Below are 23,702 nucleotides of genomic sequence, written 5' to 3'. Positions count from 1 at the left end.
CGACGTGGCCATGCCGTGGCTTCTCGGTTTTTGCTGTTAGGAGCGAGCCCTGAAAATCTAGCATCTGTGTTTTTGCTTCAGTTGATTTGTTCCTTTGGATAAATCCCCAAGAGTCGGGAAATTTCTTTTTTTTTTTTTTTTAAGAATAACAGTTTACTTTTCTCCCTTTTTTGCCATTGATCTTTCACGTTTCTTTCTCCTTCACGGGTGCCTGAAGCAAACAGTGGGCTGGCGGTTCCCTGGTCGTCATCAGTCACAAAGCCAGGAGCGCCGCCAGGTGGCAGGCTGGGCTGCAGGGTGTGCAGACGTGTGCCTGTGCTGCATCTGCTGGTGTGTTTCACCCTCCAAACCCAGGTATAAAGTAGGTCTTGTCTGAGGAAACTGAGGGACCAAGAGGTTAAGGAGTTTGTCCAGTGGCAAATGGCAGATCCGGAATTCGACCTGAATTCTTCCTCGCTCCAAAGCCCTTGAACTTTCCCGAGGGACAGCACGGTGCGCTGCCCTGACGTTTGCTGGGCCCCACACTTGCTCCTCCCACGTCGGTCAGACCTCCCATTTTTCTTCAGCGTAGCCTGGTGCTGGGATCGGATCCTGTTCATCCAAATGACAAAGGACAAGGCTCTTAGGGGCCAAGCAGACCTGAGAAGAAATATGAGGGGAATAGTCATTACTTGAAGGACTAAAGCTAAGGCTCGCTAGTTAATTTCAACCCAAGGGAGGACTCCAGTGGAAAAGGCAGATTTCAGATGTAACAAAAACAATCCCAAAATAAGTTGCCAAAATAAGACAGAAGTTTCTCTCACACACATTGTCCAAAGGCAGTGCGGTATCATGATTCACTAGGAGCGGGAGCTCCAAGTTCTGTACACCTGTACCCTTATGAGCTATATGACCTTGGGCTTCAGCCTCTCTAGGCCTCTGCTTTCCCCCACATGTTGGTCTTTTGCTTTAGTCTTGGACAGTTGAATATTTTTACCACTGATATGGATAAAAAAGAAGAAGAAGAAATTTATGGCCAGGACTAGAGTTTTATCTCAATATCCTGTTTCTCAGTCTTTGATGATCAGTCACCTGATTTTTAAATGGACATCTAGCCATCCTGAGCAAAGACTACATTTCTCAGCTCCCTTGCAGCTAAGCTGTAACCAGGTGACTCAGTTGTGGCCAATGGGATGTAAGTGGAAATGACATGTGCCACCAGAATGTGTCTTTAAAGGGAAGGGCCATTGTCCCTTTCTTAATTTTTCTCTTCCCTGCCAGCTGGAATTCAGACACGATGGGTAGAGGTTCAGTAGCCATCCTGGAAATCAAGGTGACCTTGGTACTACAAGACATGCATGATAGAGGTGCCTCCACCCCAGACACCTTGGCACACCATGTCAACTCTGGACTGAGACCCGCCAGACTTCTTGAATAAACTTCTGTCTTAAGTTAGCAACTGTTATTTGTGTTTTGTATTATTATTACAGCTTAACACCATCCTAACTGCTACCAAAGATATATTTTAAGGTGGCTTAAAGCTAAAAACGCTAGCACTGGGTAACAAGGAAAGCTTGCGAGCAATGGACTAAATCTGACAGCTTGGAGTTCAGTAACGATAAGGTAAAGTGCTTCCCTGGGTCTATGGAACCAGCCTTCTATGGCCGAATGAACTTCATACAGCCTGGGGTCTATGGAGTCTGATAAAGGAGACGGCAGAGTGGCGCCTGTCACAGGGTGGGCACAGTGATGTGTGTCCCCTCCACCCCACCCCTTCCCCACGAGCATCTGAGTTCAAGGGGTGCCCTGTACGAATGGACAGCGGGGTGTCTCAGTTCAGGGGATCTCAGGCTCTGTTAATAGCAAGGTGTACAACAGAGGAAGGAGGTGACTCAGCATTACTTTTTGTAGGTCAGTTGGGACCTGGAATATAAACACACGGGAGTGTTTTCCGACACAAGCCCGGAAAAGACATCCACTTGGAAAAGAGGCCTCTTGAGATGGGGGAAAGGAAAAGAAATCACTGTATTCAAACATTTGAAGGGATGTTACAGGGGGAAAGTTTCTATAATCCTGTCCTAAGCCCCCAAAGAGTTCCGATGATTGGAAAGACAGATTTCACCAGTCAATTAACATGTGTTAAACATGTATTGCTATCAGACTGAGATGGTGACTGATAATTGCCTTACTAGACATCTGTTCCATCCTTGTCCTCACGAATATAGCCCAGATGTTGTTCTGGTGAGCCAAGCACCCAGCTAAAATTCCCACCTTCCCATACTTCCTTGAAGGGCGAGGTGGTTCTGACTAACACAATGGAAGCTGACATAATGAGGAGTTCCAGAAGGTTTTGCCTTCTAGACAGAGGGGCTGCCCATCCTCCTGGTTTTCCCCTTCTCAGGCCTGTCTGGAATACAGATGTGATGCCTGGAGCAGCAGCAGTCATCTCATTAGCAGGAACAAAAACCACACGTAAAAGACAGCAGAACAGAAAGATGGAAGAAGCCTGGTTCCTGGAAGGCCTGCTCACACAGCTTCTCGCCATTGAGCTCGATGCTTCCCGGGTTTCTGCTTACGTAAGAAGAATCAGTCCCTTTCTTGTGTAAGGCGCGGTGACAGGTTTCTTGCAATGCAGCTGAGATGCGGTCCTAAACCAGGCACCAGGCTAAGTTGAGGAGGGGAAAAGATTTCTTGTGGAGCCACTGCCTTTTCCTGCTCGGACAGGAGGTGGGGAAGAGCGTCCTACAACGTGCACCAGTCCCAGGATGAACTGAGCTGCAGGGGAGCAGGAACCCTGACCCCAGAGGAATGCAACAGAGGCTGTGGCACTTGCACAGCTGGGACGCTGGAAAGCAGTATTGAGTGTGGACTCAAAGGTTGGAGCCAATGACCTTTAAATTCCATTCTAGAACAAAAACTTTTCTAATGGTCAGACAGTTAAAAAAGTAGATGGACTAAGTTTTTGGTCACTGACCAGAGAGTGTTTTTGAGCTGTGGTCTGCAGTGGAACATGCAATTTTCATTGCAGTTTCTAAGAAAGGTCTCTCCATCATCCCCCTCAACCATATCATGGCAATATTGAGTTTCTGATGGAATTTTAGTTTATGTTTTATTTGTAGTAATGTGATTTATCCCACTTTTTTAGGACTCGGATTTTTATTTATCTTGAATTTATAAAGTTAACATGGCAGTGAAACAATGCTGAAATACTAATGGATTAATTTATTTTGTCTGTGTTTTAAAGCCATGAGTTTATTATTTTTTGTCTGTGTTTAAAAAAAAAAAAAATGTATCTTGGTAACACGATTGCTTTCCAACGATGTAAGGGGAATGTTTACATCCTGTAAACTACATGTCCTATAAACTAACCATTAAGGATCAGTTTATCAGCAAAATTTCTGCAAACACGTGAGTGTTCGTTATGGGAAACCCTTCGCCTGTCGTGGTGGAAGCCAGGTTCCTTGATGGGGTGAACATAAGGAAGGACGGGTTGCGTGTTCGCCTCTCTGTTGATCTCTTGATGGTGAGCTCACGCCTGAGGCGGGAGGAGGAGCTGCGCAGCTTCGCAAAGGCACCCAAAGGACTGGCAGGCTGGGGGGATTCCAGAGATGCTCGGTGAACGAATGATCGCCCGAGTCCCTTTCCAGCCTGACTGTCTCTGAGATGATATTGTACAGTCTGCGTGGGTGCAAATCAGTGTTTCAAAGTGCATCACGATGGGAGGATAAGGTAGTGCTTCAGATGGAAATTCCTCGGGGCCCCATCCAGACCTACTGAATCAGAATATCCCAGGAATCTTCATGTAACACCCCCGACCCCCAAAAGTGACTCTCCTGTGTAATAAACTTTGAGAACTACAGCTATGGGCTGGCTGTTCCAGCTGAAGCTTCCACAGAGGTGCAGACAGGACCTTCGGAGGCAGGCGATTCCCGCCCCAGTAGTTCTGGCGATCACCTGAGGTGCAGCCCTAACAAACTCGCTTATCTCTGAGGACACCTACTGGTGGAGAATAACAATTAGCAAGTGTTCAACCCCTCAACCTGCAAAGGTGTTTTTTTCTTATGGAGCCTGTGCTATTGAGGGTGTTGCATTTTACTGTGAATTCTAACAGCAATGATTTCTATACCCAAAGCCCCAGGGATCTGGGGGACACCTGCTTCTATATCTGTATTTTCTTTTTCACTTGCTTCAGATAGAATCAATATATACTTGAAGGATACTGTCCTTCAATTATCTTTCATGTTTCTCAGAATACATGTTCCTAATTTGCTCTCAGTTTGCAACATTACCAAACTTTTACATGTCCTCTGAAAGGATTTACTAAACCCTTCAGCTAGGGAACTTATTATTCATGGTTATTTTAGAGAAGTAATGAGGACTGAACTTTTGTCCTTCATTGAGGACTCCAGGCAAGATGAAGAAAAATGTTGCATAGCTTAGAGCAATTGGTTTCCCCCTTTGAGTCAGCACCTACTATCAGGAGCCCTCCTCTCGGGCAGCTCGGCCCAGGGAGGGAGAGGGCCAGGTGTGTGTAGTGTGCAGAGCAGCGGGGAGAAGGGGTGGGCTTAGAGTCTTCCAAATCCTACACAGACATTACCAAGTCAAAATTCCCCAGGAGAGAGACTGGTCTGTGCTAAGATACAGCGGTGCAAAACGGCACCTGGGGTGTTTGCACTTAGAAAGGCGTAACATCCAAATCACTTGCTCCTGCAAGTGTGAGGCTAGAAGTGCAGGAGATGGGGGCCAGGCAGTCAGTGAGGGCTCACCTCCCTGCAAGGTCAGAGTTCGTCCTGTAGGTGCGAGCAACATCTGAAACGTGTCTGGAAACTTGCTTTTCATCAGATTGTTTCTCCCACTGGAATATCAACCCACAAAGTATAGCACCTCCTTTTTAATCGGATGGTGGTCAAACCTGAGTCCAAATTCCAGATCAAGATTATATCTAGTAGTTGAGAATTTTATGCAGATTCGACACAAAAAGTCCCAGCTGATTTGGAAAGTCTCTTACATTCTGGTAGTTAGATCTGGCCTGTGCTCGGTAGCAGGAGGTTCTTTTTATGTAGCTATTTGCCAGAGCTGGATCTCTGTGCCTTTTATTTCTGAGACTTTGAGGTGGGGGCAGGGGGGGTAATATTGGCCAGTCACTGACACCTTTAATTTGAAAGTGTGCATTGTCAAATATGCCAAAATGCACTCTTGCAGCTAATTAATAGCAACATTTGTTTTATAAGACCTTAAGAAATATTCAGGCAAGAGTCACAATAAAAAATAAAGCATGATCTAGATATATTCTTTCTTAATCACCCAAGACAAAACTTGCATGAATTTGTTTCTATAAACACTTGCGTATGTTAGTTTCTGCACTGCCTCCATTTCTGACCTAACAGGGCCCCGTACACAGCATTGCCCATCACACAGGCCCCAGGAAAATCCCACAGGTGTCCTTTGTAGGGCCCAAAGCTGATCACCTGTTCCTGCTCGGTGCCTGAGACATGACATAAATCAATTCATTATTTTGTGTTCAATATTTCACGTTTTGAAAATAAAACGTGATAATGGATATATTTCCACGTTGCTTTTCACAGTAGGGAGAAATGCTCACCTTCTGGTGATACTACACAATCAAGACTGCCCCTCACAGAAGATGGACAAACAGAATCCCTCTGTCTCTCCCCCACTCCCTTCTGCTTGGTCTTCAGCCACACTGGACACATCCTTACGTGCCCGGCATGGTCTAGTGGGAAAAGCACAGGATTTAGAGTCTGATGGGCTTGTACTTGAATCGTGTTTCCCACTTTCCCCCATTATATTGGGAGTCATTTAACTTTCCTTTCGCTTTACCTGGCAAAAGAAGCTAATAATACCATCTCTTGAGGATCGAGTGAGAAAAATATGTTAAAAATGCCTGAGACCAGTGCCCAGTACAGAGCAGGTCCTTCATAACTATTAGCTCATTTCCCTTCCTTTTCTGTCCTTCCCCTGATGCGAGAGCGAGTCATCCAAACTCCGGGCAGCACCCAGCCCTCAGGCTGCAACAGCGTCAGGGGCCGCTGGGGCCTGTTGTTCCGTGCAGGTCTATGGGGTGTACCTCTTAACCCGTTCATTCAATCAGGCACCTTTTCTTAGCTTACAGATTTTCTGTCCCAATCACTTCGTAAAGATTTTGAGCTCTTTCAGGTATGGAGTCTCATGATCATTAACCACTGCCCCTCTTGATGTTCTAAGAAGAATCCAGTTCTGTCAATATTTGCTCGTCACTGGACATGGCCCACAAGCCTGATGTGATCTTCAAAGCCAGGTGCCCCTGCGCTATGGGCAGGGCCACCCCATCTCCACGGATAAGCAGTTTGTGCCTGACTGGCCTGGCCCCAAACCGGACGAGGGTCTCTTAGCACTGGAACAGAAGGTTGGCGTTCTTATTGGCAGATACTGCCTAACAGACTACAGTCTCCTGCTCATCAGCCAAGCCAACAGCCAACGGGCATTGCTCTCAGCCACTTGGTTCGCAGTTCATCTTTGACTTCAAGGGACCACAGGACGCAGGCAGTGTGCAATGGGACAGCCCCCACTCATCTACTCTTGGTGTCCTGGGAACACCGAGACGGTGGCAAGGTGACTGAACAAGATTCGGTGGTGAGCGTGACAATCAAAACGGAGCCAAGTGCGAGAGGCTGAAAAGCCACAAAAGAAAGAGCTGAAGAACCCTAGTGTTAGCGCAGAGGTGTGTGGTGGGAGGCACGTGGTTTGCACAGCTTCTGAATAGCACTGATATAAGTGCCTGCCCAAGGGTGGCTGGGAGGCCGAGCTGGTGACTGATACGGGGAGATAACGGTGCGGCTGAAACATTACCCTGCTTTATCCGTACTCTCAATTTTCAAAGATGTTCAACATCATTTTTATGTTAGTGTTTAATAAGCTCAAAGGGTAGGAAAGAAATCGTACCTTCTTTGTAATTTTACAAAGGGAGTATTTTTTAGGAAATACACGAATCAGGAGAAACAGCCTTTGGACAGACCATGTCCCAATCTGGGATTCAGAAGGTTTGAACATCCTCTACTTCTTGTTTGCTCTGGATCTCCTAACTCGCAGGTACAGCCAACTGCTAAAAAGTTGTAGAAGTTAATTGAGTAATTCCTCCTTCTAGCCAGTTCAGAAGTCCTCTCAGAAGGCAGCGTGTTCCCAAGCTGTCTGCTTTGGTGGTCAGAGGGTAGAGTCTGCTGAGCGTCCGCAGGGCCCTTTGCTCTGTCTCCTGGGACAGCTGGTGCCTGAGCTGTTTGAGGCCCCTTCAGTCATTTCATCACAGGTCTCTTTCGTCTGCCATTATTCAGGACCAAGGCCACCGTCTCCAGAGCCCTTCCCTTCCAGGACCCCCTGATCTGGGTGGAGTGTGACCCGTCCCGCAGGTCGCAGGTCGAGCAACGAGGACTCTAGAGGGGGAGTGAGGATGAGGGGGGACAAGAGACACGAGAAATGGAGACAAGACAGGGCTCTGATCAAGTCTTGTTTATTCAGGGGGAGTTCACACAATATATAGGGCAAAAAGCAGGTGAAACAGTTAATGAGTATCCCACCTGGAGCAAATTCCAGTAAATACCCCAGGTGGAACAAATGATAAGCAAAGAATGGCTAGCAGAGTAAACAATTAATTATCTAGAGGAATGCAGAGACATTGTATGCAGAGAGACCCTGCCTTGGGGCAGGAGATGGCAGAGCAGATTGTAACAAAATGAATGCCATGCAAACAGTCTCCCACAGGAGTGCCCCTGATGCCTGCACCGCCCTGCTGACCGTTCTGGCAAAAAGAGAGGGGAGAGACTAAATGCCCTATTTTACTTCTTGTTAGATTCCTAGGGAGAGAAAGGAAGTTAGAGCACTTGGTTAAATAAAAGTCATGATCATCTGTAACTTCTATTATTTACGAAATGTTGGCCTCCTGTTGAGAATCAAAAATTAAAGTGACTACAACATTCTTAACTTTCGCTGGCGGCGTGTGCATGGTGGGGTATGAAGGAGAGTTAGAAAGACTTTCCTTTCCCTGGGAAAACATCCCTTTATATATATCTCTTTCTTTTCTTCCAAAGTAAGGACGTCTGCAGAGTGCCAGAAGGTTGCACTGACTATGGTCAGGGCAATGCTTATTTGACTAGGGAGGCCCGGATCGATCAGCTGTTGGGTTGCTCCAATATCCTACTTGCAAAGAACTGCAAGAGCCCACGCAGAAAGACACAAATATATGGCATAATTTTGGTAAATAAAAAGTGGGCAGCAAATGTCAAATAAACTGACAAATATCTAATTCCAAGGGTATAAACCACATCATATATTTTTAAAAGGCAGATGTGTAAGCCTTTTAGAAATCATTTTACTTTAACTTATTTTTCACTCCAAAACAATACCTGGAAATGGTTCCTCTGGTTTTTAAATAGGTGGCCTGAGAAATAAAATGCATTCCTATTTGATAAATCAGATGTGTGAGGATGGTATACATTGCTCCGTTTACGGAACACTGCTGGACTGTGGGCTTTATGTGATTTATCCTTCTCAATCTTTCTAAAAGTCACGAGATGTAGAATTGTTGTTCCCATTTGAAAGATGAGAACACAGTGACTCTGAGACTTAAGAAAGTGATTAGAAGGCAGAGGGCCTCTAGCAGTTACTTAGGTGGGTGTTAGAGTCACAGTTGTGAAGAGAGCTCTGGAGTCCAGTGGTTTATATAAGAGCCGATGTTCAGAGAAGAGAGCACTACTCATAACCGAGTCTTGCATTAGGTTCACAATACTCCAGGAGTCTCCTTTGGTCTCCTTCAGCACATAGGTGCATTGTCACTATTTTCCAGCCTGTGTAGGGCCTAAGTCTTCGATTGCTAGCAGTAAATGGCATCGTGCACACTAAAGTCTCACACTAAGTGCCAGTTGAGAGGAGAAAAGATGTTGTTGTTTTGGATTCTCCTGAGTTACAACAATAAGGAAGCCTACCGGTGCCTGGTTTGACTTAAGGTCAGAGTCAAGTCTAGCAACTTAGGTGCTCAAGATAAATAGTATGACATCTACCCTCAAATCAAGAGGGTGGGGGCTGGCCTTAGTGTGCACTGAGGGGCCTCGTGCTGGGAACTCCTGCCCTGGCGGGGGTGTCCTGCCGCATCCTTCTGTGTCAGCTGCCATGAGACAGATCCCTGGCTTGGGCGATCCTGCCTCGTGACCTGGAGAGGCAATGTGGCCATTTCTTAAGAGGGTAAAATTGACACACTATTTTAAAAGCTCATTGTAAAATCATACCCTCTGAATTACAGTTCCTTGGGGCAAAACCTGTTCTCAGAGCCCTATCTGCGGTCTGCACAGAGGTAAATGTTTTTTTCTTCCAAATTCCGAGTGGCATCACCAATCTAAATGAGGAAGGAATTTTAACATGTTTGGCCTGATGCAAAGAAAAAGTGTGTGGGTACAATTTCCAAGTTACCGAATTCAAAACTCTGGAGTCTTCCGTAGGTCTTCCTTCTCCCCAGTCATTTCCCAGCCCCCAACAAGGAACAGAGCTAGATTTATCCCAGGCCCTGTGTAGGACATAGCAGATACTGACAGAAGGTTAGTTACTGAATGGACAAAGGAAAAGTAGGAGGGAGGAAAGAAAAGACAAAGAGGGAGGAAGACTTAGAAATTCAGTGTTCAAAATGGACCCCAGTGCTGTGAGGAAACAGTTAGCTCCTTTCAAAGTTATTTGGCAGTTGTATTAAAAATCTAAAGAATGTGCACATCCGGTAAACCAGCAATTCTGTATTTAGAAAGTAAGGCCGTGTGAAGAGATTTTGCTGTAAACGAGAGTATTGTTTTAATTATAAAACATTGCAATCAATGTAAACATCCCACAATAAAGACTAAGGTCAATGAATTATGGTCCAACGATACCCTTTCTTCCCCTGGTCTTTTCCGTGTCAGAAATCGAACCACAGTTAAATCCATTGTTCAAGCCGGAAACGTAGAATCCTTTAAAAATTTCCCTCCACCTCTTTCAACCTGTCATCCCAAGTCCTACCGTTTTCCAAAATATACAGGGAATTGTCCTAAAGATGTACTAACTTCAGCAGACAATAGATGGCATCAAACCTAAAAGCCAGTGTATAAAGAAGAAATTAGTATTTTCAAGGGTTTACTCACTATGGATACAGAGGAAATACATTGTTTAAGTAGCCAGGTAAGTGGGTTGATGACTCCACCAACATCATGGAAGGTAAAATTAATTTAACTGAAAGCCATAGAGAAACATGGACTAGAAAGAATTAGAAAATAATGGTATAGGGTTGTACATATAAAACATATGTACAGTACTAAACTTTATGGATGATTTAAGAGTTTTTTCAAAGTTAATTTTAACTTGATGTAGTCAGTACCACTTTAATAACCTGAGTGTCAGGGTCCTCCCTCTGGCCCTCCTCCCTCTGGGCCCTTTACAGAGGGCAAGGGGTCCAGGGGGCTAACAGGCTGTGCCCACCCAAAGTCCACCTCCGCCCTCCAAGACCACACCTGAGAACTCCAGGGTCCTAGAACTCCCTTCTCAAACAAGGCTCGCACAGCCTTCTCTCCGGGCACTTCCTCCTAAGGGTGGGTCCTGCCGTGGCAGGTGGGGTGGCTGGAGCTTGGACTAGAGGCTCAGGTGTCCACTGGTGAGTGCGAGAGAGAACTCCAGCTCACCATGTGGGCTGGAGCAAAAGATGGGAAGAGGATGGAAGCAGAGTCTTCCGTTCCTCCTCTTGCTTCAGACCCACAAATGTCAGCAGTCACCCGGATGCAATGTTTACTGCGGACTCTCTGAACTAACCAACTCCCCAATACCATCGTATGTCACATCCAACTACTATTACCGCTGCACTACTCCAAACCCCCTTCATCTCTCGTTTGGATTATTGCTGTACTCCCCTAACTAGTCTCCCAGTAATACTCTTGCCTCCCAATCCATTCTCCTACACAGAACAGGCAGAGTGAGCTTTCCAAAATATAAATCAGATCACGTTACTGCCACAGACTGAAAATACGACAATAGTACTTGCTGTGGCATAGAAGCCTTCCAGCTCCATCTGCTCAGCCTCCCTACGGGTGAGCCTCATGGACCATCTTGCAGTTTCTAGTGCTTGCTAAGAAGTTTTCCTCCTCAGTGCCTTTATACGTGCTGCTCCTTCTTCCTAGAATGTTCTTCAGTGTTGACAGGCCAGATCCTTCATCCTTCAAGTCCAATCTTTCTCTATTCCTTCAGATGGACCTTCTGTGACCTTTTGTACCATATTACTTTCTGTCCTTGTAGCCTGTTCTTTTCCTTTGGGGCATTTCATTACAAATCAGACTTCTGTATTCATTTGTCCTGTTTATGTGTTTATACCCCCATCAAATTGTAAGCACTATGCTTAATAATGTACATACTAGAACTTAGTACTTCATAGTTCATGTGCGCAATTAATATATCTATATAATGGGATACTATTTAGTCAATAAAAATAATGTTTTCTATGGGTGTTACTGGTATAGAAAAATTGCACATGACAATTTTAAATGAAAGGAAAGGTTATATAGTAATATAACCCAATTTTTGTTTTTAAGAATGTGAATATATACTACATACATGTTTACATATATATTACACATATATGTTTGTGTCTTAAAAATCTGGTTATCTGGGTTGGGAAATTGTGAGTGTAGTTTATTGTCTCAGTTTTGCTTTTCTTTGAAAATACTAACCATATATTATCTTTGTAATAAGACATATTTTAATTTTTAGAACTAAATAAATGCACTCATATCTATCTGTACAAAAACTATCACAGTGAACTGACATTTTACTGGGCAGCAGCCTAGATGTTCTGCCTTGTGGGCATGTCGAGCCAGGGTATGGCACATCCCCTCAATAAAATGGTAGGCACCCATTAAAAATCATTGTGAAGAATGTCACTGCTTAGGAAAATGCTAATTGTACAATATTAACTTCGCAATTAAGAGAAAATGGCATAAAATACTAAAAATAATTTTTAAATGATGTTATTGCTTTGCAGTGATAGAATTATGGTGATATTTTTGTTTGTCAAATTTGCTATCATATTACTTTCTACATTAAAACTATTTATTTTAAAATTAAATATATGCCTGAACAATTTATGTACAGTATCACCTTGTTAAATGTTAATTTTTGTAAGAATATTTATGTAATTCAACCTGGCTCTATAAATTACTTCAAAATAAAATCGCAAATTCCCTGGGATATGTAATACATCACTAATTCCACAAGGTGGCAATATCATAGCTATTAAGCAGCATTGGAAAATGCTGGGGTGCATTGCGTTACTCCTAAAGTTATTTTTGCTTAATTATATTTTAATCTTAGTTATATTTTGATCCCTGATTTACATTGATATTTACATTTAAGTCCATGTAATGTAAAATATTGTATGGGTGTCTTTTTTTAAAGTATAAGTTAAATAAATCCCCTGACTGAGAGAATGTGAAGGTTTCTACCCACACATTTTTAGTTCCCCACTACTGTTATGCTTTCTAAATCTTTTCCATTTTTAAAAATAATAGTCAAATAATATTAATTGTTATTTCTTGAAAACCTTTTATGGATAGGTCATTGTGCTGGGTCTTTATATATATTACCTCATTTACTCTTGCAGAATAGATGTTGTTCTTCCCATTTTACAGATGAGAAAACAGAAGGTAAGGGAAGACTGGTAATTTGCCTAAACTCACAGTTATTTTTGCCAGAGTCTGAATTCAAGCCAAGTCTCTGTAAAGAAATTGTTAAATGAATAAATCAAAAATAAGCAAATAAACAAAATGACTATACAGAAATAAATGTGTGTGTGTGTGTGTGTGTGTGTGTGTGTGTTTATCTATCTATCTAATTCAGGTCATATTGAGAAGAAAAGGCTGTAGCAAATAAGATACATGGTAAATAATTTCTATCTTCTTTTTTCTCTTAACATATGAGAATTCCCCCCATGTTATTAAAAATTCCTTGGAAACAGCCCTGGCCAGTTTGGCTCAGCAGTTATAGTGTCAGCCTGTGGTCCAGAGAGACCTGGGTTCGGCTCCCACTAAGGGCATGTACCTCGGTTGCAGTTTGTCCCCAGCCCTTGTTGGGTCGTGAGGGTGGCAACCACTCAGATGTGTCCCTTTCACGTCGATGTTTCTCTCTCTCTCTCTCTTCCTCTCTCTCCCTCCCACTCTATCTGAACAAAAAACAAAAAAATGTCCTTGGGTGAGGATAAAAAAATAAAAATTCCTTGGAAATAGAACTAATAGATTTATAATATTCCTCCATTTGAATGTACTATATTTTATTCAGTTTTTACCTATTTTTTAATATAGCAATTTCCTCTCAAAATTAGGGAATTATTAATAATGCTAAAATGATCATCTTTGTATAGAAATCTTTGTCTACACCTCTATCCGTTATTAAGAATACATTCCTAGAATTATAGATGACTTGTGAGACAAAAAAAAGATGAAGTTTTTAAAGGCTCTTTTTTTAAGTTATAATTTTAACTTGATTATTAAAGTAACAAATTTTCATTTTAAAATATGTAGACTTTTTTTCAGAAAAGAGAGAAAAACTATGCTGCATCTCTCTAACTAGAATAACAAATTTATGATTTTTGCATTTTTCCTGCTAGATTTATATATTTATATATCCGTATTTATAATATGTATCAATATATATACCCATTTTCACAGAGTTGCTAATAAAATATACACACACAGAAACTTTCATATCCTGTCCTTGTCACTTAACATTATATAACATTATATATAGTAGGCATTTTTATATCATTAAATATTCTTCAAAAACATGATTTTTAATAGTAGATTTATATTCCCTTACATATTCATTAAATTTTTACATTATTTATAATCTTTTTGTTATTATTGAGAGATATTTGTCACACTTCTGATTACTTCTTTAAGACAGACTTCTGGAAACAGTATTACTGGAGCAAAAGGCAAAGATATGAAGGTTGATACATATTGCAAATTGATCTCTAGAAACGTTCTACCAATTCACATTTGTAGTGAAGTCTATGAATATCCCCATTTCCCCCACACCTGGCAGATACTCATGACATCATTCTCATTCACCTTTGATAGCCCTAAAGGCAAAAGATGACAATCCCTTGTTTCCATTTGCTTTTTTTTTTTTTATCCTCACCCGAGGACATTTTTCCATTTTTTTGTTCAGGTAGAATAGGGTGGGGAGAGAGAAATATCGATGTGAAAGGGACACATCGAGTAGTTGCCACCCGCACAACCCAACCAGGGCCGGGGACAAACTGCAACGGAGGTACGTGCCCTTAGCGGGAACCGAACCCGGGTGTCTCTGGACCGCAGGCCGACGCTCTAACCACTGAGCCAAACCGGCCAGGGCTCTTTTTGCATTTTTATTAATGAATTAAATAATTTGCATTAATTTATCAGCGCTTTTTATTTCCTCTTCTCTAAATTCTCTATTCATGTCAATATGCTATTGAGATATTGCTGCTTTTCTTACTGTTGGATAAAATATTTTTATATATTAGGAATATTAACACTTTTCCAGTTATGTCAAATACTACTATAATTTTGTCTTTTAATTTTCTTAGTGATATTTTATCTATAAATGAATTAAATTTTTATAATAGACAAGTTGATCATTTGTGTTATTTTTTTCCTTTTTTTTTTGTTCAAAAATCCTTAACCCCCTAAATCAATAAAATACTTATAGTTTCTTGTTTTTTAAAAAAATTTTTTCTTTTTAAAATTAAGGTGTAATTTATATTCTGTTTTAATGGTTCTCTCTCTTTCACTTTTCAATAGCTGGAAATAATTTTGTTATATAATATGTAGTGAGGCCCATATTGAACATCTAACAAATTTCTACCAATGTATTAAGTAATTTGTTTCTTCCCCTATTGATTTGTGAAGATGTTTTATCATATTCAGTAGACCCTTAATATTCCAAGAAATACAGTAGCTAAGAGTTTGGATCTTGTGATCTGCCACATGCAGGTTCAGATTCTGGATCTGCTTGGGTTTTTAGTTTTGTTTCTTGTCTTGGACAAGTAACTTAGCCCATTGAAATCCAGTTTCCCCACCTGTGAAAGAGGGATGGTGGGAGGATTCCATTACATGGTACACGTAGAGCACATCACATGTGGTGTATCACCTGGGAAACATTCGATACAGTAAATATTAGCTATAATATTGATAAAGTTATTCCATACTTTAGTGAATCTGGTGTTCTTGAACAGTGTGGAAAGCTTTAATGAGCTACTGGGAATTTGAAAAGTAAAACACAGCTGCACAATGGGCATTAGCTTGGCCTACGCTCTGCTAAGTGTACACTTCCACCTCCACAGGGCACACGGTTCATACTGTGCCTTAGAAGGAAGGTCTGGAAGGACAGAAAAGCAGATGATCTCAAAGATTAGAGGGATCTGAGGGTAGGGTTTTTCTGCATAACTTTAATTTTTGTGCATTAATTATGTATATTGAGGGAAAACCAATAAAGATGTTTACTACAAAGGTTCATTCTTCAACAAAGTTAGAGAATATTCATCATCCAAGATTTCACTGCAAATAGTAAAAACATCAACACTTAAATCTGCAAATGCACAGGCCTTTTAGGAACCATTTCAAGGTATAGCTCTTGTTTCATGGTTCTCTTGATGTTTTCTTGTGCCAGTTTAATTCATTGTAGTTTTAGATTGCATTTTCACGCCTTCAAGGGCAAATTCCCCGTGTTAATCTTCATTTTGAAATTTTGCTTAGCAAATCTTGCCCATTTTTTTCTTTCAGATGAAATTTTTATTCACTTTTGGCCTTTTTTTTGTCATCTATCTTATAAGCATGTCAAATAACATTCCCCAATGGAACTCTCTTCTCAGTAAATGTCAACACTGACCTTCTATTGCTCAGAAGGAAAACTGCGGAATGATCCTTGACACTTTCTATCACACCTGCATCCATTATTCCATCAACAGTTTGGACTCTGTCTTTCCAGAGAATCATAGTCCAATTACTTCTCACCCTTTATTTTTATTTTATTTTATTTTATTTTATTTTATTTTATTTTATTTTATTTTATCTTATCTTTTTTTTTTTTTACTTTTTTAAATTTAATTTATTTATTTTTGTTACAGATGTTTCTCCTTTTCCCCCCACTGATTTCCCCCTCCTCCTTCCTCCCCACCCTGTCCCCAGCTTTGTTGTCCATGTCCACTGTTCATTCATACATGCATACAAGTTCTGTGGTTTATTTCTCCCCCACCACCCCCTCTTCTGGGGATTGTCAGTCTGTACCCCACTTCCACGTCTCTGGGATAACCCCATTCCTCAGACTGTTATGTTCATTATATTCCACAAATAAGTGAGATCATATGATACTTGTCTTTCTCTGTTTGGCTTGTTTTGCTTAGGATGATACTTTCTAGGTCCCTCCATGTCATCTCAAAGAATAAGAGATCTTTCTTTCTTACAGCTGCATAGTACTCCATTGTGTATATGTACCACAGCTTTTTTATCCATTCATAAAATTGGAGAGCTACATGCAAAAAATGAAACTAGACCATCAACTTACACCATACACAAGAATAAACTCAAAATGGATAAAAGACTTAAATGTGACTCATGAATCCATAAAAATCCGAAAAGAAAATGGAGGCAACAAAATTTCAGACATCATACACAGCAGAATTTTCATTGATTCATCACATTTTAAAAAATTGTGTGGTTAGCCCAGCTGGTGTGGCTCCACAGTTGAGCATCAACCCATGCACCAAGAGGTCGCCAGTTTGATTCCGGGTCAGCGCACATGCCCAGGTTGTGGGCCCGATCTTCAGAGGGGGATATCCAGGAGGGGGCCAGTCGATGTTCTCTCTCATCGATGTCTCTTTCTCTTCCTCTCCTTTCCTCTCTCTCTTAAAAGTCATCATGTCGTGGCAGGAATTCGGTCAGCAGGAAGAGACAGACTGCACACACTCGCAGGATTAGAAAAGGACTGTTCATTGTGCGCCAGTGTTGTCCCAATGCAGTCACCTCCAAAGGCTGAACCTCATTTATTTCTTGCTTGAAAATTTTCAGTAGGTTCCTAACTTGTCTTCCTGCTTCCAGCTTTGTTCCCCTACATATTATTCTCAACATACAGGAGTCAGAGTGATTCTTTAAAAATCTAAGCCAGATCTCATTACCCCTCTGCTCAAATTCTCCAATGGCTTGTCATCTCATTCAGAATAAAATTCAAAGTCTCCACATGATTCACCCCATCCACCCACTTTATACTGCTCTCAAAGCATTTCCTCCTACTCGATCTTCATTCACCCTGCTCCAGCCACAGACCTACTAGCCTCTTGCTGTTCTTTGTACAACCAGGCATGTCTCAGGGCCTTTGTACTTGCTCTCAATGTCTCATGCCCTCACCTGCTTCAGTTACCTTATCAGTGAGGCCTTCCTTGAACTACTTATGTAAAATGGTAACTCCACCACCATATTCCCTGTCTCGGTTAATATCCCTTATTTTTCTATACGGCACTTATCCTTTGATGTATAAAATCACTTATTAACTGTCTGTTTACTATCTGTCAAAAAGGTCTCTGCAATTTTAATGAAAAGACTATTAGATATATAATTAATTTGGAACAGTAATTTTAAAAATAATTTTTCCCATGTAGAACTTCAGTAGTATCTGTTTTTTTAACCATGATTTTATTTATTTATTTTTTTAGAGAGAGGAAGGGAGAGAGATAGAAACATCGATGTGAGAAACATCTATCTTGCATGCCCCCTTCTGGGGAACAAACCCACAACCCAGGCATGTGCCCTAACGGGAAATCGAACCAGGATCTCTCAGTCCATGGGACAATGCTCAATTCACTGAGCCACATCGGCTGGGCTATCTCAGTTTCATTTAATTTTTTTTTCATATCTTTTAATGTGTGTCTTAATTACAATTCTTATTATATGGGGCTCAATTATTTCTTACTAAAGATTTTCCTAGTCATTTTCTTTCTCTTATTTTATTGAGATATACTTCATATACAATAAAATTTACTGTTTTATAAAAAGTGTACAATTCATTATTTTTCGCATATTCACAAATTATGCAACCACAACTACTATGTAATGCAAACACATTTCTTCATCCTTAAAGAACCTCATGCTTTTTAGCAGTCCATACCTATTCCCCTCACTCAGTACCTGGCAAACATTAATCTTTATTTCTCTATGGATTTGCATATCCTGGATATTTCATGTAAATAGAATCATATGATAGGTAGATGTTTTTGGTCTGGCTTCTTTCATTTAGCATAAAATGTTTTCAAGTTTCAACCAAGTTATAGCATATGGCAGTACGTCACTTCTTTTTGTGGTTGAATAATATCCTATTGTTTAATATACCACATGTTCTTTGTCCATTCATCAGTTAATGGATAATTAGGTTGTTTACACCTTCTAGCTCTTATGAATAATGCTGCTACAAACATTTGTGTATGAATTTTTGAGTGGACCTATGTTACCAATTATCTTGGGTACATACCTAGGAGTAGAATTGCTAGGTCATATAATAACTGTGTTTAACTTTTTGGGGAACTCGGAAATTGTTTTATACATGTACCATTTTACATTCCCATGTATGAGGGTTCCAATTTCTCAACATCTTCACCAATATGTGTTATTTTCCATCTTTTTTATTGTGAAGTGGTATCTCATTTTGGTTTTGTTTTGCGTTTTCCTAATGACTAATGACTTTAAGCAATTTTTTATATGTTTATTGGCCATTTGTCTATCTTTTAAGAGAAATGTCGATTCAGTTCCTTTGCTCGTTTTTAAATTGGGTTATTTGTCTTTGTGGTGGAATGTAACCGTTTTTCATATATCCTTGATACTAGACTTTATCAGATATATGATCTGCAGATATTTTCTCTCACCTTGTGGATTGTCCTATCACTTTTGTATAGTGTCCTTTGAAACATTACAGTCTTTACTTTTGATTAAGTTCAATTATCTATAGTTTGGGAAGTTGCTTGTTATTTTGTTGTCATAGCTAAGAAACCATTGCCTAATCCAAGGTCATAAAGATTTAGCCCTATTTTTTCTTCTGAGAATTTTATAGTTCTATTTCATACATTTAGGTCTTTGATCTATTTAGGTGTTCAACTTTTTTCTTTTGCATTTGGATATCTAGTTCTCCTTCTATCTTTTGTTGAAAGACTATTTTCCCCCCATAAAATGGTCTTATACTCTCAAGGTCAAAATCCATTGGCTGTGGATGTATGAGTTTATTTCTGGACTTGCAAGTCTATTCCTTTTGGCCTATATGTCTTAGCTGAGGTTTTGATAAATGTAGGAGTGAAACGAGTATATTTTGATCTCTGACCAGTACCTGGAGTATAATTGAACACTGGCCCATGTGTCTTACCTGCCATCTGGCATGGTTAGGAGATTGACATGAGGATCATAAGAAGGAAATGCGTCTGAAAAGAGGATGGAAATATGATCATTTCCAAGAGTCTCCTTAAAGACAAATTGACAAATAAGGCCCAAATTCCAGTCCACACAGGGTATCCTAAAGAATTTGAAGCCTAGTAAATTTTAGGTAGCTATAACCCCATACACCCATCTTAGTATCCTTAAATTAATCTGGTAAATGTTTATTGAGCCCCTACTCTGTACAATAAAGCAGCTTTGATTTGAGGACTTTTATTTCTGGACTACTTCTGACATAAACTCTTTACAAAGTTACCAAAAACAGTAAGCTGATTATACAAAAATGATCAATTTTATAGCTCAAAAACAGTTAAATGGTGGCTTCAGTTTGTGAACAGTGGATTTATAGCCCTTGTCTTTGTCAGTAATTAGCTAGTAGGCCAACTATCTATTGAGGCAACTCCCTGTTAACGATGATAAAACTTTATCTTATGTGCATAACAGAATGTTTATCTTTCTGTTTCATTTTGTTGAGGGTGGGCGGGGGGAATCTGCAGGGTTGCATAGACTGTATCCAAAATGATTTCAGATTATTAACAAGCAATGTCCAAAGAAGTGGGTAAAGACAATGATTTTCTGGGCATGGATGCTTTAGGGACCAAAGCCTTACTGCAATATATATGTCTATCAGAACAACCAAAGATGGATCTCTCTCTTCTTCTTTACTGGTCCCAGATACCCTGGAGTAACATGGTATCATTTGTGTCTGGTAATGTTTAATCTTGATGACAGCTGGAACGAGAATCATAACCGCTGTCAATCTGGATGATATCACATGGATAATACATGGATACAAAATTCATTAGCCATTCTTTAGCTAACAAAAATTCATTCATGAGCCAAAAATGTGTTAGTACTTTATTATACTTAAGGTATAATTAAAAATTTTAATGGTATTTTTAAAAAAGAAAGTTCTCCAGACACCTCCATCTATTCTGAGAAGCCAGGTAACAGCCTTTCCTCATTTTCAGCAGACAACTAAAGTGGTCTTCTCTGAAGAGGTTTTAAAAAACCAAAATTTAACTGAATATATCGGATACCTAATTGGCCATGAGTTGGGCAGCATTTCATCCAGCAACTAGAAGGGTGCTTCCAAAAAGGTGTATAAAATGGAATATTTTGTGGGAAGAAGGGTGGGGCAAGGGAGCTCTTAACAAAAGAAAATGAAGGATTATTTGGGGCCTGGGCATCTTTCGGGGGGCGTGGCGGTCAGAGAACAGGAAGGGTTTTTGTTATGCAGATTGTTTCTTCTTTCTCTTTGGAGGGAAGAAAATGGAGACTATACATTTTATTTACGTTGCACTTTTCAAATAATATTTTAAAATTTAAAAATAGAAGGAAAACTAAATGTACTCTGGTCTCCTGGATGGGAGCCTGGAAAATAAAACATTAGGGAAAATTAATGAAATCTGAATCAAATATGGAGTTTCGTGAATAACTGTGCCAATGTGGGTTCATTAGTTGTGACAAGGTACCATAGTGATGAAAGAGGTTAACAACAGGGGAAACCAGGTGTGGGACACATGGGACTTCTCTGTATTATGTTTGCAACTTTTCTGTAAACCTAAAACTGTTCTAAATTTGAAAGTTTATTTAAATTTTTAAAAATTGGAGGAAAGAACTTTTATCTCAATCTCAGACAAACCACAACTTTGCCATATGCCTAGGGTTCAGGCCACATGACCGTCACTAAGCATCAACCTCTATCAGATGCAGTCTAATTATAGGTTCTGTTATTATCAGTGACAGGGAGAAAAAATCATAAAAGTTGAAACTGCAAGTCAAAATATATAAAGTCACAAAACATGGACTGGATTAGACAGGAAAGTTTAGATAAGCCTTTATAGAATTTCTTTCTTTTTTTTTTTTTAATCCTCACCTGAGGACATTTTTTTCCATATCTTGTTCAGATAGAGTGGGAGGGAGAGAGAGAGAGAAACATCGACGCAAAAGGGACACATCGAGTGGTTGCCACCCGCACAACCCGAACTGGGCCAGTGACAAACTGCAACCGAGGTACATTCCCTTAGCGGGAACCGAACCCGCGTCTCTCTGGATGGCAGGCCAACGCACTGACCGCTGAGCCAAACCAGCCAGGGCTTTATAGAATTTCTTGAGTGAGAAACTGATGTAGTGAGAGCAACAATTTAGGGATTAATTGTACAAGCAGTTTGCAAAATGAATTGAAGTTGGGGAAATGTTGAGGCAGGGGGATCAGCAAAGAGCCACTGATTGACACGTGAAATAAAAGCCTCAATTCTAAAACCCTACAATGAAACTTACGGCAAATGGTTCAAGCTATGTTATTCTTCGTACCACTAACAATCAGTCTGTTTGGGGCACCTGGGGACAAGCAAGCCCTGTTGCGGAGATGGGCATGTCAGGCAGTCTTAGCTCAACTCTACTGGGTATTTGAATCATAACTACTTTATGGCCCCTTGTTAAGTCCAAGCTCTCATGGTGTCTTGTCAGGACTGTATCCTATTACCTCTGCTTGTCCCCTGCAGCGCCCCCATGCTTGTGTGATAGTCAAACTTGAGGAAAATGCTTCTTTTTTATTTTTAACCCATCCTAATGAGTTTTAAAACTTCTTATATGGAAATGACTTCAAACTTACAAAAATACTGCAAGAATAAGAACACTACACACCTATGGTTAAACCTTTCTTTCTCTGTGTGTGTGTGTGTGTATGACTCTGTGTGTGTATATATATGACATACATATGACTATATATGAATATATGTACATCTAATATTTTTTAGCTATTCGAGGATACTTTGTAAACTGCACGGTTCTTTAGTACTAATGACTTTGTGTATATTTCCTAAGAATTAGGATAACCTTTTATAAACTTCGGTGCATTTACTCAGTCACTGTTTCTTGAATTGAACTGACCTATGGAAATACTCTTTATTCTGATCTGATCTATCCCACTGCTAACTGAATAACAGGAATGAAAAATCCAAAGTTTCATTTGAAATGCAGGTTTGGGTCTTTGATATCAGAGTCAGATATTTCAGATTAGTTTTGGATTTGACTCATTACGTGTTTGTTTGACTCAGTTGTTCAGCTGTTCTAAAAAACAGCTTTGTCAAAGAACAATACTGATACCAATAAAGGCAAACACTAATCTAGCATTCATAACTATGTGCCAGGAACTGTTCTAAACACTTGCTATCTATGAATGTATTTAATCCTCACGACAACCTTAAAGGAACATACCACAATTGCCTTCATTTTATACACGGGGAAATATAGGTAAGGAAGTTAAATAACTTGACTACAGACCAAATAGCTGATAAGGGGTTAAAATCAGGATTTGAACCTAGGCTCTCAGATATCTTTCTCCTCTGTCAATGTGAGTGTGTGTGTGTGTGTGTGTGCGCGCGCGTTCTTCTTACATTTCACAGTGTCTTCTCTAAAGATGATCCAACACTATTTTTTTTTTTATCGGTTGCTTCTCATTGTGTCCTGTTCCCCTAGGAGACAAGCATTCATTTCCTCCATGTGTTTATTTTTCAGCTGAAGAAAAGGTGACTGGTCCCATGAGCCCGGAAGAATGAACTCAAGGGAGGCTGTTTATACAAGGTTCTCCCACTCACCAGCTGTTGAGAGTCAGTGGATGGAGAACAGGATCTTATTACTTCAAGGGAAGCAATGGAAGCCTGCAACCATGTTCCCAAACCACAAACAGCCAAGTGGATTTGGCACAGTGGGGCTGCCTAATAAATAATTAATCAGAAGCATTTGATACAAATCTGTCTTGCAGCAGCGTCTTCAAATTTACTGTTGGCTTCTTCTCTAGCCTTGGGTGTGTTACATGATCCCCTCTGCCTGAAGGCTGGGTCGACAATGGAATTCTCTTCATTCAGTCTGTGTCTGTCCTGCTTGACTGCTATTTATAGGGCCAATGTGGGTTAATAACTATTGAGTGCCTGTTCCATGCCAATTATTAGGCTGAGTGTTTTACAAACATCTAGTCCTTCCAAAAAGCCTGTCAAGTTGCCTCCATTTTGCCCTGGAGCGAAGGAAGGCTCAGAGAGGTGGTGTGCTATGTCCAAGACCACACAAGGCAGAGTCAGGGCTCAAATCAGCTCTAAATTCAAAGACCCTCCACTTTCACACACTGCTTCGCCTATCACTGGTCCAGAGGGATTAGTCCACATGTCCCCACTGGTCTTCCTCTCATAAATGGAGATGGCAAGTGTCTGAGGGGGAGGATTA

At 40.6% G+C, this 23,702-nt stretch overlaps 1 protein-coding gene across 1 annotated transcript in view; it reads left to right on the top strand.

Moving 5' to 3' along the window:
- SLC44A1 (solute carrier family 44 member 1) overlaps nt 1-23,235 on the top strand; it is a 171,142-nt gene extending 147,907 nt beyond the window's left edge. The window contains exon 16 of the mRNA XM_036260915.1: nt 23,001-23,235. Within this exon, the coding sequence (XP_036116808.1) occupies nt 23,001-23,015 (15 nt within the window). The 3' untranslated portion in view covers nt 23,016-23,235. The remainder of the gene's footprint in view (nt 1-23,000) is intronic.
- Nucleotides 23,236-23,702: the final 467 nt, after the last annotated feature.

The sequence above is a fragment of the Molossus molossus genome, unplaced genomic scaffold, assembly GCF_014108415.1.
Source record: "Molossus molossus isolate mMolMol1 unplaced genomic scaffold, mMolMol1.p scaffold_m16_p_14, whole genome shotgun sequence".
NCBI lineage: Eukaryota > Metazoa > Chordata > Mammalia > Chiroptera > Molossidae > Molossus > Molossus molossus.
Note: the sequence above shows the minus strand (reverse complement) of the source record. Positions and strands in the feature narration are given on the sequence as shown.